At 36.9% G+C, this 14,194-nt stretch overlaps 3 protein-coding genes across 5 annotated transcripts; 2 read left to right on the top strand and 1 right to left on the bottom strand.

The window, feature by feature from the left end:
* The first annotated feature begins 896 nt into the window (after nt 1-896).
* txndc9 (thioredoxin domain containing 9) lies at nt 897-4,900 on the top strand. Of its 2 annotated transcripts, XM_038289671.1 has the most exons (6): nt 931-983; nt 1,296-1,352; nt 2,855-3,071; nt 3,405-3,523; nt 3,969-4,223; nt 4,321-4,900. In XM_038289671.1, exons 3-6 carry the CDS (start codon nt 2,901-2,903, stop codon nt 4,433-4,435), a joined length of 660 nt encoding a protein of 219 aa, XP_038145599.1. In that variant the 5' UTR covers nt 931-983; nt 1,296-1,352; nt 2,855-2,900; the 3' UTR covers nt 4,436-4,900. The 2 variants fall into 2 exon arrangements, with proteins under 2 accessions (XP_038145598.1, XP_038145599.1); XM_038289670.1 differs by lacking the exon at nt 1,296-1,352 and having other exon boundaries at nt 897-983.
* A 1,042-nt stretch (nt 4,901-5,942) lies between these two features.
* On the bottom strand, nt 5,943-8,814 carry mrpl30 (mitochondrial ribosomal protein L30). Its single transcript, XM_038289672.1, has 5 exons — nt 8,516-8,814; nt 7,189-7,275; nt 6,746-6,892; nt 6,377-6,450; nt 5,943-6,134 (listed from the first exon to the last, which is right to left on the bottom strand). Exons 1-5 carry the CDS (start codon nt 8,555-8,557, stop codon nt 6,002-6,004), a joined length of 483 nt encoding a protein of 160 aa, XP_038145600.1. The 5' UTR covers nt 8,558-8,814; the 3' UTR covers nt 5,943-6,001.
* A 177-nt stretch (nt 8,815-8,991) lies between these two features.
* On the top strand, nt 8,992-13,669 carry mitd1 (MIT, microtubule interacting and transport, domain containing 1). 2 transcript variants are annotated; one of them, XM_038289669.1, is made up of 7 exons: nt 8,992-9,253; nt 9,338-9,439; nt 12,211-12,347; nt 12,715-12,801; nt 12,894-13,006; nt 13,097-13,157; nt 13,245-13,669. In XM_038289669.1, the coding sequence occupies exons 1-7, from the start codon at nt 9,109-9,111 to the stop codon at nt 13,338-13,340; spliced, it is 741 nt and encodes a 246-aa protein (XP_038145597.1). In that variant the 5' UTR covers nt 8,992-9,108; the 3' UTR covers nt 13,341-13,669. The 2 variants fall into 2 exon arrangements, with proteins under 2 accessions (XP_038145597.1, XP_038145596.1); XM_038289668.1 differs by having other exon boundaries at nt 8,993-9,253; nt 12,891-13,006.
* Nucleotides 13,670-14,194: the final 525 nt, after the last annotated feature.

Genomic DNA, 14,194 nt, shown 5'->3' with positions numbered 1-14,194 from the left:
GGTTTTAGACCATATTTTTGCAAAAGAGCACAACCTAATTTGTGCTGGCCTGGGTAGATCTTGATCTCTGCAAGTCAGGCTTTTGATTACTTCTGATAGCTGACATCAGAAAATATGTTTATCATTACCAGATAATTTTTTGTGTTGGAGGGCTTGGTGCTTGCATCAGACAAGGTGTATGTCAAACGTACACAGAACAGCTGACTCTTTCTCATCTATTTTTGTTACCACTCTAGCACACTAACCTTAGCAAACTGTAGTTTTTGGCTTTAGGAAATACCAACGTCACTGCAGGTAGTTTAATATTTCACATTAACAGAGGTCCCCTTATAATGGAAAATAACCCTAAACATACAGCCTTCTATGACAGAATGATTTCAATTAATTATTCATGCGTTAGAGTGACCCAGATCCAATTAAAAAAATATGATCTTTTACTACTCTTACTATGATTTATCATGAAAAATACAATAACATACATAATCTTATGGTGATAATATATATATATATATATATATATATATATATATATATAAAAAATTTTGTATTAATATCCTTGCGATGCAACCAGTGGTACTTGGAAAAGGGAACTTTTGATTAATATTGTACATCTTATGAAGATAATAGATGGAATTAACATTATTTGACTTGGTGAGCTATTTCTGTGACTTTACAGGCAAAGGGCACGGATTGAAGAGCTTGTATAAATAGATTTTGGTTCTAACAAGTTTAGATAAACTTCGACTCAGAGCTAAATCTGTTATTTTTTAAATAAAAGGCGACGGTTCAATATTGATGAACGTAAGGCCCGTTTTTGTCTGTAGAGTTGTACAATTAGTAGTAAAATTGTATTTTACTTTGAAAAATACGCAGAATTTGTTTTCTTTATTTTTTACCCGGAAGTGGTTAATAACTCGTGACGTTATATCCTTTGCAGTGCTTTTCGCGCACGAACTGAAGTTGATTCTCCGCCGTTTCTTCTGGTATTATTTTTTAGTTACCATCTTGTAAATGTCTACATTGACGTTACTGAGATTGTTATTTTCATACACGCCGCCCCTTGTTTAAAGGTGTAATAATAGATGTATATGCAGATGTAGAGCTTACGTTAGCTAGCCAGCTAGCTAACATAGCAAGCCGTTGTAACACAAATGCTTTTATCTCTACATATTTAGCAGTTAAATTAAATTAGTTGGGCTTTTATGTGTTTTTCTGAACATAACGATGTACGGAGCTGGTTTTGACGGTTAACCGAGCACAGAAACGTTATATAATGGACTATTGTCTGTCTACAGACTACATTAACCAAAACAAGGCGTGCCCTGCGGTTTCAGTGGCTTTGTTAGCTGCAGGTTTGTGAGATTAACTGGTTTTCAGAATAACTTGCTTTTTTTCTCTCCTGATCTGCACTGAACAGCAATTAAACCCAGTTAATTTATTCAGCTCCCGTAACAACACGTATCTCAAGGCACTTTACTGAGCTGGTTTGATCTAACCTTTCACACAGATGAGTTAAACGGGGTTTTATCTAAGGAAATCAGGGGGGTCACATTGTACCTTTGGCTTGAACAATCCACCCCTCATGGACGAGAATATAACCAGGATTGGGCACGTTACTTTGGAAAAGTAATTAGTTATAGTTACTAGTTACATCTCCCAAAAAGTAACTGAGTTACTCCACAATAAAAGTAACTAGTTACTAGTAAAATTAACTATTGCGTTACTTTTGTGTTTCTCGCCCCGTAATCCTCGCCTTCTCGCCGTGTGCTTCAAAGGCCATGCTGAATAGAGTAGATGACAAAGACAAGTACCTGCAGTTTTGCATTTATTGCAACTCAACGTAAATGACATTGGGGGGAACGCTATCTGACGGGCCTATAAACCCCGTCAGATAGCATTTCCCCTGCTTAACATGGGGAGAACGGTATCTGATGCAGTGTAAATATCATCAGGCTGCATTACCTCTACTCATGGGTGTGAAGTTTTTTAACAGGGCGTTCAGATCTGGTGAGTGTATGAAATTAATAACTGGGGATGTCTTATTCTGAAATCCTGTGTGTTTGGGTTGCTATAGATACTGCAACATCCATCTGTCTATCCATCCATCCATCTTTCTCCCTTTCTCCATTTAGGCTAACATTTGATCGTTCACGCTCTCCATAGTTCCCCTGTGGCGCGAGCACAGGGCGGCTGTTACGAGCCTTTAGCGAGCATGCGCGTTTCCTGTTCCGTCCGCGGTGAATTGTGCCGCCTGCGCTGTGCGGCGATGCAGGGGAAACTATATCTGATGGGGAAACGCAGCTCGACGTAACACCAGTATTTCCATGTGGAAAATGCTGTTTTGCTGCTGGAGTCATCCTCACTCTCCATCTCTGTGTGTGTGATGTATGTTAACACCCGCCAGCGGAAACACCCATCTACCCAACTGACAGATGGAATCTCACTATACATCAGCCAATCTCATCCTCCCCTCTCTTATGACAAGGCGCGCACGAGTCCTATCATGAAAAAAAGGTTAATTGTGCGACCTGAGTAACGTGCAGTAACGGGGTGTCGGCAATGGTAACTGCATTATAGTTACAGTCAAAGTAATTAGTTAGATTACTTGTTACTAAAAAACTTTAAACGCCATTACTCCCATCACTGAATATAACTATAGTGGACAGTTGCTTTCATTGGATTGCTGACTTTGCAGCAATCCCTGATAATAGTTATCCATCCAGTGAGGATGGAAAAACTTTGAAATTTGTCTTATAAGTGCGTAAATGAGAAGTTATCCACACATATGGTTTCTTACACTTGATCATATACTATTTTATTTAACCTAGCATTGTTTTCATTTCTTGCTTTACAGAACTTGTTTTCATCCTCTTGATATTCCTTTTACAACACTGGCAGCCATGGCCAATCCCGTAGATATCCTCAGCAAGGTGATAGAGCAAACAGCCAAGGTGATTGAGGAGGAAGTGGATGCCAAGTTAAGCAAACTGAATGAAATGGATGATGACGAACTGGAGAGGCTGAAGGAGAGGCGATTGGAGGCACTTAAAAAAGCACAGAAGCAAAAGCAGGTGAGTACGCGATTATGCCCAGCTGACTATCTCTCACTTCTTTAAGGGTGGATTTTATCATCTCATAATATTGATGACTACATGCCAGGCAGATATTGGATTGTTTGAAGGAATAATATGTTTGCAGAGTCTGAGAGAAGTTGGAGAATCAATTTCATGAAGGAAAAACCCCAGAGTACTCTTAAAATAAAAAGTATGGTTTACTACATTGAAAATTGGACCAGTCGTGATCTTTCTGTTTTGTTAGCTTTCCTAACTAGCCTAGGGGGAAGTGGTATTGGGGTGTTATAAATGACTTTAGTTTCTTATTTTCATGAATTTCCTGCTTTGAAGGAGTGGCTGTCCAAAGGCCATGGAGAGTACAGAGAAATCTCCAGTGAGAAGGACTTTTTTGGTGAAGTGAAGGAGAGCAAGAATGTTGTCTGCCACTTTTACAGAAATTCAACCTTCAGGTAAATCCATGCATTTCTCAGAAATCCTCACAGACCATTACAAACGTTTGATTTATTGAAGCATATTGTTTTACTACAGAGCTGCTATTAGCTGTTGTTGCCAATTGTAGCTGCTCTTAAAGTTTTCCAATATCACATCTGTCTCACAATCATCAATTCCACATTTTAGGGAGCTAATAGCTGCACTAAGAAATGGGAGATTTCTCATATTTGTATTTATTGCAAGCATCAAAATAGAAAATCTAATTAATGTTGGTAAAGGATTTATCAAGTTATATTTGTACTGAGTACTTATGAACCTAATCAATAAAACATTGAACTACGATATTTAGAAGTTCTGTAGTTTTACTTCTCAGCTTTAATTAAAACAACTTTGGAGAAGGTTGTTTTCTTTCTGCATTTGTGGTAATTAACGCTATAATCATTAAATTTTTTCTCATTGCAGATGTAAGATCATGGACAAACACTTGGGTATCCTGGCAAAGAAGCATGTGGAAACCAAGTTCATCAAACTGAACGCAGAAAAGGCTCCGTTTCTGACAGAGAGGCTGCGGATTAAAGTTATTCCTACCCTGGCTTTGGTTTTAGATGGAAAAACAAAGGATTATGTGGTTGGATTCACAGATCTGGGCAACACAGATGAGTTCTCCACTGAAATACTTGAATGGCGACTTGGATGCGCAGGTGTCATTAATTACAGGTGAACTGAGAGATAGAGAAGCGATCTAAGATTTTACAGATAAAGAAACGTAGCAGTGCACATTCCATTTAATGCCAACCTTCTTGTGTTTTTTTAGTGGGAACCTGATGGAGCCTCCTACCGGAACACAAAAGTCTGGATCAAAGATCACTAAAGTGGAGAAGAAAACCATCAGAGGGCGAGATTATGACTCTGACTCAGATGATGATTAAAATGCTTTTCGTTCTCGGGGCCACCTCCCTAAAATACTCAGCATCAGTGCTCTTGAATATTTTAGTCTCATCATTTATTCATTCATTGATTTCCATCGCTTTCGGTATCAGTCATCTTCTCTTTATTGGGCCAATTTAACATTTTATTTAAAGAAAGCCGTAACATTTAGATCTCTATATTGTCCCTAATGAGCCAGAAGTAAGACATGCTGTGAAATTCAGAGGTTTTCCTTTCTTCTTCTTGTGGCCTAGAAATTTCAAGCCTTCTTTTTAAATCACAGGCTTGTTTGGTTCATTTAATTTTTCTTGTGTGTTCTGTTAGAACCAAGCCTGTGATGCACATTAGTGCCATGAGAAAGTCTATTACACTATTAGCATCACAACAACTTTTTACATGACAAAACCTATTAGCAAAAAGTTTAACTTAATTCCATATTAAAATAAAAACATGAAAGATTTTCACTTTGCTTGTGTGTTTTTTATTAGTTTCCTTCCAATAGTTTGCGTCAAAAAATAACCACAAGCTCCAGCGCAGCTAATGGGATTGTATATTAGAATCTTTTGCTAGTTTATAGCTGTCAAGAAGAAAAATTATATTTATATCTAATTTAAGACTTCATAGGAATAAAATATAGAAAAGTGTGACTGGCATATTTTTTCATTTTTATGTAAGAATTAGAAGTTGATACAAACATATCTTTAGTTAAGTATGAAGTATTTTAAGATGAATAAGACCATAATGAAATCTCACCATTTGTGGAAAAACCCCAAAGGTAAACCTCAGTTGCCTTTAGACCAGATCATTGCATTGTTGTTTTGGTTGTATCTTTATCTGTCCAGCTATAAGGGGGACCTCTGCATAAAGCTCAAATCTTTCTCCTGGACCTAAATCTCCTACAGTATAGTACTAAAATAGCTAGGGTTTCTATCCTTCCTGCTTAATTAGCTGCATCCATCTCCACAACTTCAACAAGCTTCATTGTAATTGCTGAACTAAAGCATCGCCATCTGATGCCACTGACATGTACTGTTGCAGGGTGCATTTAGAACAAATAAATTCTTTGACCAGAGCACCTTGCTCTGTATGTCCCCTTTATAGCATGTGGGAGAGTGAAAAAGTGGATTTGCCAATGGTTTTACTCAAAATTATATTCCACACATCCCTAAAGGCCATATTGCCATGAAAGGAATACATAAGGGCTCATTTATACTGTCTTTAAGAGGTATTTTACCTTTTCGTAGTGCAAAGTTGCTGGAAATCAGTATGTTCTAAAAAGTTAACAGGGAAGTATGAAGTGTCTAAAGATGATATATAAAACCATTTGCATTAAGTATAGATAAGCTTTGCTACACCATTTTTACATTTCCAATCGATTTATGGTTTATTCAGATAAACTGGGTGCTTTGTATTCCTGCTCTGGTCAAAATGTGCCAAAGGATTTCTAAATAATGTTATCCCTGCACAGCATACTATTCCATGCAAGATCAAAGAACACTTGAAAAAAACAAACAGTTATTTTATGTTTATTAACAGTTAGAAATTGAAACAAATATTGCAGAGCAGAACTACGACTCAATAGGCTTCTGGTCGACAGGTTGGAGGAGGCGACGCACAATCAGCTCTCCTTTGCTGTTGATGTACGTGTCGGCCATGTCCTCCTCAGCGGGGAGCCCATGTGGAGTTTTCAATGGCTGTATCCTTTATGGATGCAGGGAAATAGAAAAAAAAAAAAAAAAAAGGAAGTCATAATCATTTAAATGACAGAAGGCTTGAAATTGAACTTTCTGTTCTGGACATAAAAAATGATCCAGCACTACAAATCCTTAACTTGGTATTTTTTATTTTTTTTTTTTATCTTCATTGTATCTCTAAATGCATGGAAAATCAGGCTATACTTTTTTATATATAAAACATGATGCTTTGTATTCCAGTGATATTACCTTACAAGGTGCTTGATAATTTTCAGCTGGTTATTAACTGAAGGTGTGTTTTTATGGATTACAGGCTTGTGAGCCTGAGGGGAAGACAAACAGAGCAAAGTCAAACATTGTGTAAGCATTGTACTACACGGCTATTATATTTATAAAGGATTCAGGGATATGTTGTCATACACTGCGCCCTTATCACGTTCCTTAATTGTCAATTTACCAGCTGCTACTGATAAATCATTGCTGTTTATGAGCTTCTATTGACAATAAATGCTATATTGCACACATGGACCAAGCTCTGATTCAACATCTCCAAAGCAGACTTTCTGATTCATCCATACAAACGCAGACTTGATGTCTTAGATACGACAATAACAGTACCTTTTCAAGTCCAAAATACTTCACAATATCCTTCTCCCAGTAGGGCCTTCGCATCACGCTTCTGACCCGGGTCACTATATGCAGTTTGTGAGGTTGCTCTGGATTGCCCCCGTACTTTGCATGCTCTTTGGATCTCTCAGCGAAATGCTGTCAAATTGGGACAAATATTTAAGTTCTTATCATCCGACAAAACAAACAAGCAGCAGATGACTCTTATCACCAAACACTGATGTTTCTGGGGCAATAAAACAAGGACTGATAATGAATACATGTTTAAACACAGGTAAGAAAAATCACACAAAAAGTTAACATCTAAATTTTAAATGCATTATATCTTATTTTAGTCTAAAGATAATTACATTTTAAGAGGGGGAAAAAAACTTAATTCTTTAAAACTATAAACCAACTGGGATGGGAGTATTTCAGTTTTTTTTTTTCCTTACTTCATTAGGAATTCGTGTTTTGGAAAATTTGCTGCGTGCAGACACAAACCACCCGCAAGGCGACAAAACTGCTCCTTCTTTCAGGGTCTGTAACAAAAAAAAAAAAAAAGAAATATAAACTGTATTATAGCACTGTGAACCAGGAGGGAAATCTCTTTTTAGATGATGATTTAGTAAAAAAAGAAACAGCTAGTTGATATAATCCATATACAGTAAATTGGTTTCCATTATTTAAATTCCCCCTTTTATGCCACTCATTACAGACCAACAGGACATGCAAAGGATAATGTCACCAACAAACATTTCTATATGCTTTTTTTTTCATCAAATCAAAAGCAGCTGAACGTATTGAACAAAATCCTTCTCTCCCCAAGAAGCCTTTAAAGGCCAAAACAGAATATACCGAGTCTCTCCTGAATTATCCAGCTGTTCCCGGGGGTCCACTACCAGTGGGATTTGAGAGGCATACCTCCAAAGAAAGGGGCTAATGAAGCACCCCAACTCTGAGCACTACACAAAAACTTATTTCTGTTAAAGCTATGTAAATATCTGGTTAATGTGTGTAAACATCAATTCCAGCTGCTTAAAAGTCGTCAGAATGGAAAGAGGAGATTTTGGATTAAACTGGGATTGTAAATTAGGGGAGGGTTGGCCCAGTGGGTTAGAGCTGTGCACCTGTGCTCTGAGAAGGTTGCAAAGACCCTTAACCCCACACTGCTCCCCGGGTGCGACACAATGGCAGCCCACTGCTCCCCAAGGGGATGGGTTCGATGCAAAGATACATTTCTGCAATGTGAGATCAATAAAGTTCAGTTATTATCATTATTAAAAATTGTTCCAAGAACCAATTTTACCATTTTTTTTTACACACATTACCTTCATATTTTTCCATATAGAAAATGTTTTTAATAACACTAATAGAAACCATGTCCCAATAGAAGTCCTTTGGTTTAATCAGCACTCATGATCTGTCCTATGTAGCCCACTGTCTGGCATAAATGCTGATTAAATGATTAGATTATTCATTTATTGACCAGCTAAGCAGCTAATTAGTCTATAACACAAACTGACAAGAAAATTTTATCAAACCATCAAAATTTTGGAAAATAAAATGTTAAAAAAACAAACAAAAAAACTATAAAATAACAAGAAAACATTAAAATACACAATGTCTACATGTCATATTGCCAACATTCTTAAAAATTCTACTCTTACCTAAGCTTAGTTTAAAGAGAACTAAAAGCAACCTACTATCAAACACACAGCATCTTACTGAAAAAAAAATAATAATAAAAAAATATATATTTATTTATATTTATTCCCTTACCTTAATTGTCAGGAAGTTTAAAGTGCGACAAACAGCCGACATGATTAAAATGTGAAGCAAAATCTGCTCCTCATGCAAAAGACGCCAAGGTTACGGGGTCGCTAATGGCTATATTACAAAATAGTGAATATTTTGGCGCAAATTAATGTTAACATCAGAGAGACTTATATCTAACTTAAAACTAAAAATATCCCCGAAACATTAATTGGTTAAAATAAGTTAATAAGAAAAGAAAAGCCAATCACGTTTCTACAGTTTACTTTTAAGAAGCTAACCGGAAGAACGTTGTGTTACATCTAAATTTCTCCGGCGGGGAAAATACTGCTTCCTTTAAAAAGGAAGGAAATAATAATAGTAATATAGGCAAAATAAAGTATATATACATATTTATGTAAAGCAATGTTTTTTTAAGTATTTTTGAACCCGGCCTTTTCTGCTTATTTCAACTATCAAATTAATAGTGACGTTTTTCTGGGGAATTATTTTTCGGTTACACCTAGGTAGTTGCCAACTTGTAGGGAGGTTCTACATTTTCCGCAATAACTAAATATGAACCAGCGATAAAAAATAGTATAAATAGTGAAAAAGAAAAAATGACAGATAACCATGTGTCCGGGATGGAGGCTTCTGCCGTGTCCGTCCTGAAACGGGCAGTGGAGCTGGACCAGAGCGGCCGCTTCCAGGAGTCCCTGGTCTGCTACCAGGAGGGGATCCAGCTGCTCATAGACATGCTGAAAGGTATCCGATTGTTCTTGGTGTAAACATTACCACTCTAAATATCGCATCCCCCTCATCACACTTTCTTTAATGTGGCTTTAACAGCTTTAAAAGACGAATCGAAGAGAGGACACTACAGGGATAAGATCAAGGGCTACATGGACAGAGCAGAGCAAATCAAAGCTCATGTTAACCAGATGAAAGAAGGTACTTCAATTAAACACTGTAAAATGCCTTCCAGGAGTATCTACACTCTAGTTTACATTCTTGCATTTCACCTCATTACATTGTTTGGACCTACATTCCTAAATGCCCTAAATGCATTAGGGAGCATTATCACAGATCCTTCCTCCCAGAAGCTCTAAGACTTTATAACCATCACTGTTCCCAAACAACATCAATAATATGTTACATTGATGCTGATTTTTTGCACAGTTTCTACCTTAGTCAGTAATTAACATGCTACTGTAATTTTGCACAGCTCTGACGTTCCTGCCATTTTCAAATATCCATCACTGTAAAAATGTCCATAGCTGTATATTGGTTATTTATTCTCGGGGTGCACAGTATTTATATTGTTAAAACACTTTACAGTTCAGTATTTTATTTGTTTATTTATTTTTTTTACTCGTCACTATTATGTTATTTTTATACTCTTCTGGGCTGATCAGTGACGCAATGGGTAGCACTTGCAGCAAAAAGGTTATGTGTTCGACTCCCGGCCCGGGTTCTTTCTGTATGGAGTTTGCATGTTCTCCCTGAGCATGCGTGGGTTATCTCCTGGTACTCCGGCTTCCTCCCACAGTCCAAAAACATGATTGTTAGGTTAATTGGATTCTCTAAATCTCCTTAGGTGTGAGTGTGTGATTGAGTGGTTTTTTTGTCTCTGTGTTGCCCTGCGATGGACTGGACCTGTCCAGTGTGTACCCCGCCTCTCGCCCTTAGACAGCTGGAGATAGGCACCAGCACCCCTCACGACCCCACTTGGGATTAAGCGTGTTAGAAAATGGATGAATGGATGGATATACACTCTTCTATGGTCCACATTTGTGTGACCATTTTTTTCTATAAACTTTTTGCTGCTGTAACACTAACAATTTCCCCATTATGGGACAATAAAGGGATTTTCTATTTTATTCTATTATGTATTGCAGCAACACATGTTAGGTACTTTGTGTAAAGTGAAAGAAAACATTCACAGAGAGTTTAGCTTAGTTACGTTTGAGTTTATTCAATCACTTTGTGTTTACATAGATGAATGAAGCAAAAGCTTATGAATGCCTGCCTTCTTACAACAAAATTAAGCTACACCTCACTTAACAACAATAACAATAATTTAGTTATAATACAAGAAAATATACTTAACTTACAATGACAGTTTTCAAATGGAATGTTGTGAACAATTTTTGAAACTAAGAAAGGTATTTAAACCCAGCATCAATAAATCTCATTTTGATTTTCTTTTTTACATTTTGCTTTTTGTTTGGTTTCTGGAATAGAGCAGAACCTCTGGACATATTTCGGTAGAGATTTCTTTTTGTGCTTTTTACATTAATTGCATTATTCAATAATATTCAAGATCTTTAAATTTGATTTTATGTGAAATTATAAATACTAGATTAGTCTGGTCACAACATCCACCTTAATGTATAATGAGTATGGCTCTTGTTTGCTGCAACAGACAAGCTCACAGTTTTCCACACGGTTTGTTAAATAAGGGTTTATAAGAGAGTAATTCATTTAATGCAAACCTTTAAAATTTAGGATGTTCTTTGTCTTATGTAAACTTGCTATTGACTTTGACATTCCTCCTTTTAAATAATCAACATGCTGTTTCTGGCATAGTTTATAATCGATTACCACACCCCAAAATGTTGTCTCCCAAACTCATTCAATTTCAGCATCAGAAATCTTTCCATTTATGTCATTATTATTTTATTTTTTCTTTCCAAATACCATGCATTTTGTTTTATTTGCATTAAGGGATAATTTATTGACATCAAACCAGATTTTGAGCACTTCCAACTCCTTTTTGATTGTATCTACATGTTCTTTTAGCAAAAGTATCATAGGCAAAAATAATACATTTCAATAACTTAGAAACTTTACAGTTATAATTTATATAAAGAATACATAATTAAGTACCAATCACCCTGTGATACCCAACATGTGATCTGCCATGAAAGTCACCATTTTGATTATTGAAAGATTTGCTTCCATTAATTGGTAAATGGCCTGTACTTATATAGCGAAACTATAGAGACTTGACTAAAGTGCTTTATGTTACATTCAGTTATAACTACATTATATCCACAGCTGCTCTGGGGCTCACTGACTGAAAGCAAGGCTGCCGTACACTGGCACCACCGGGCCTCTGACCACCATCAGTAGGCAATACAGGTGCAGCGTTTTGCCCGAGGACACGACGACACTGAAAGCCAGAGCTGGTCTTGAATGAATCAAACCTCTGATTGCAGGGCAAACTTCTGCACCCAACGCCACCTTTATTGCTTTCAACCCATTAAATAAAACATTACAGAACGACTTTCCTCTGAACCTAGAGCTCCAAGGCTCCTGGAATATGTTTGTACCAGTTTTAGAAATCTAAAGAGTGATCATTATACCATTCTTCTTTGCAGTATAGTTCAAGGTCAGTCAGCAAACACAGATTTTAAAATCCATTACATTGTAGCTTTGAATGTATTTAGAGTTGTTGCCATGCTGGAAGACAAGTTTTTCCTCATGTGTACTCCATATTTAGCTCCCTTCATTGGTCCATCAGCTATAGATAAATTACCTGTTTAAGAAAAGCATTCCCACATAAGGAAGCACAAAGCTGTTTACATGGGGACAATCTGTTAAGTGTATGCAGTGAAATTAGTTAAATGATTTTGGAATACCTTGAAGTTTGTGGTTATAACGACCATAAATGTAAAAATAAGTGGAAACAGCTTCACGTTTTTCTCTTGTCTTGACAGATGGGAAATATCACGAGCAGATAAAGATCTCAGAGGATGCCACAGGCTACAGCTACGAAGTTCTGTTTAAACCATACATCAGCAGCGCTCTCTCCGAGGTTTGGGTGGAGGATCCGTACATACGTCACACCCACCAGGTGGGATCTCCTCGATACAAATAGTTTAAAGAAACGAGGACTGGTGTGCTGTCATGCATGCTAATTGTGCATGCCAGTGTTATATTTGGTGTGTTAGCTGCCAAGATACTGAAGAGACAAAAAATATAAAAATAAAAATATAGTCAAGAGCCAGCAAGATGCGGGTTAATCCTCTGAGTTCCTGCATATTCAGCTTTAGAGATAAATGCAAATGTTATTCTTTACATGATGTTGCCCTGTTGATACCCTGTGATTTTAAAGTTAAAAAAACACCTTTTTTATTTAAATTTTCAACTTCAATTTGAGTTAAAGATAGAGCTAAATAATGGAAGTGTTTAGCTCATGTTAACTCTCTCCTCTACACCAGTTGTACAACTTCCTGCGGTTCTGTGAAATGTTGCTAAAATCCTGCAGCAAGGTGAAAAAGATCCACCTCCTCACATCCCAGGATGAGGTAGGTTACCTTAGTAACGAGGAGTCGTTCTGTAATCAACATTTAGCAGCCTCAGATGCTTATGCTGCTGATGATGTCTTTGTGTCCAGCAGGGTGATAACACCCAGCAGAGCAGCGCTCTGTCCGAGCTGAGGGACAGTCTGGGGTCCGAGGGGGTGACTTTAGATGTGCAGTACTCCTCCACCATCCATGACAGGGAGATCAGGTCTGTCCTTTACTTGTAGGTTGCAAATATGTTTTTAAAATTTTTTTTGTGTTCAAAACATGTAATTAACATTTTGGAAATTACTTAAAGGTTTGACAATGGTTGGATTGTAAAAATCGGAAGAGGGTTGGATTACTTCAAAAAGCCTAAGGTGAGATTATTGCTCCATGCGATTAATATTAATACATCTTTGTTTGTTATTCTTCGGATATTAAGCTCTGATTGTTTTGCCCATCAGGGCCGATTCTCTATCGGATATTGTGACTACGACCTCCGACGCTGCCATGAGACTTCTGTGGACATTTTCCACACCAAACACACAAAAACGCTATGAGATTGATCCTGTTCAAAGGACGTTTGCCTCTAACTCTGACTGACTTTGAAACCTAAACACATCTGCACTGGTATTAAATTAGCACTAACTTGCAGGTTCTCATCCAGGGTTTAGATTTAAAAGTGTGTCCTGAACTGATGTATCGCAGCCATCGCTGCCTCTGCCAATAAATCTCTGTTTTTACATCCCTTTTTGTGCCTGTAAATAGTTTCTGTAACTATGGTTGTATTTATTGAGAGGGATTTTATGGACCAATATGTGCTGGAATAAACTGTAAAAATGCTTTTATATATTTTCCAAAATAATAAAAGTATGCTTTTATTGATCCACAAATGCATCTCTGTCATTTATGTTGTCACCTAATGTAAAAACAGACAGAAAGGCATGTTAAAACAATATAAATGAAAACTAAACCTTAACTCATAAAGTCACACCATAAATAAGAGACAATTAAAATAATAAAAATTTAACTACTTTTCATAATAATCAAGCCTTAATAGTCCTTGTTTATTCAACAAATAGCCTAGTCATATAAAATTTCCTTTAAAATAATATATTTTCAGATAACAATACAATGTTTAAATGGAGATGTATGATAATCAAATCTGTACCACTGGGTTTAGTGCAGGGAAAGAAAGTAAAGGCTTTGTAATTGATATTAAAATGTTGCTTAATATCTCCCAAATCTAGATATATCCTCTCCATCCCATCCATTTACCGTACAAAAAGCAGCAATCTTGGCTGTAGAAAAACAACCCCACACATGGTCCTGGGGGTGCTGCAGCTCCCTCCCCCCAATGGCAAGAGGGAGACTTTTTAAAATGTATTAAAAGATTTACATAGTCTAATGACAG

Source organism: Cyprinodon tularosa, unplaced genomic scaffold, assembly GCF_016077235.1.
Source record: "Cyprinodon tularosa strain WSP-4 unplaced genomic scaffold, ASM1607723v1 ctg270, whole genome shotgun sequence".
Classification (NCBI taxonomy): Eukaryota; Metazoa; Chordata; class Actinopteri; order Cyprinodontiformes; family Cyprinodontidae; genus Cyprinodon; species Cyprinodon tularosa.
This window is presented reverse-complemented; position numbering and strand designations above follow the sequence as displayed.

What these genes read in the sequence shown, in the direction of transcription:
- txndc9 (XM_038289670.1), top strand. Translation starts at nt 2,901, where the DNA reads ATGGCCAATCCCGTAGATATCCTCAGCAAGGTGATAGAGCAAACAGCC. An exon ending in AAGCACAGAAGCAAAAGCAG is followed by an intron (nt 3,072 to 3,404) that starts GTGAGTACGCGA and finishes CCTGCTTTGAAG; the next exon opens with GAGTGGCTGTCCAAAGGCCA. An exon ending in GCAGGTGTCATTAATTACAG is followed by an intron (nt 4,224 to 4,320) that starts GTGAACTGAGAG and finishes GTGTTTTTTTAG; the next exon opens with TGGGAACCTGATGGAGCCTC.
- mrpl30 (XM_038289672.1), bottom strand. Translation starts at nt 8,557, where the DNA reads ATGTCGGCTGTTTGTCGCACTTTAAACTTCCTGACAATTAAG. An exon ending in TAAACTTCCTGACAATTAAG is followed by an intron (nt 7,276 to 8,515) that starts GTAAGGGAATAA and finishes TTTTTGTTACAG; the next exon opens with ACCCTGAAAGAAGGAGCAGT. An exon ending in AAACACGAATTCCTAATGAA is followed by an intron (nt 6,893 to 7,188) that starts GTAAGGAAAAAA and finishes CCAATTTGACAG; the next exon opens with CATTTCGCTGAGAGATCCAA.
- mitd1 (XM_038289668.1), top strand. Translation starts at nt 9,109, where the DNA reads ATGACAGATAACCATGTGTCCGGGATGGAGGCTTCTGCCGTGTCCGTC. An exon ending in GCTCATAGACATGCTGAAAG is followed by an intron (nt 9,254 to 9,337) that starts GTATCCGATTGT and finishes TGGCTTTAACAG; the next exon opens with CTTTAAAAGACGAATCGAAG. An exon ending in TGTTAACCAGATGAAAGAAG is followed by an intron (nt 9,440 to 12,210) that starts GTACTTCAATTA and finishes TTGTCTTGACAG; the next exon opens with ATGGGAAATATCACGAGCAG.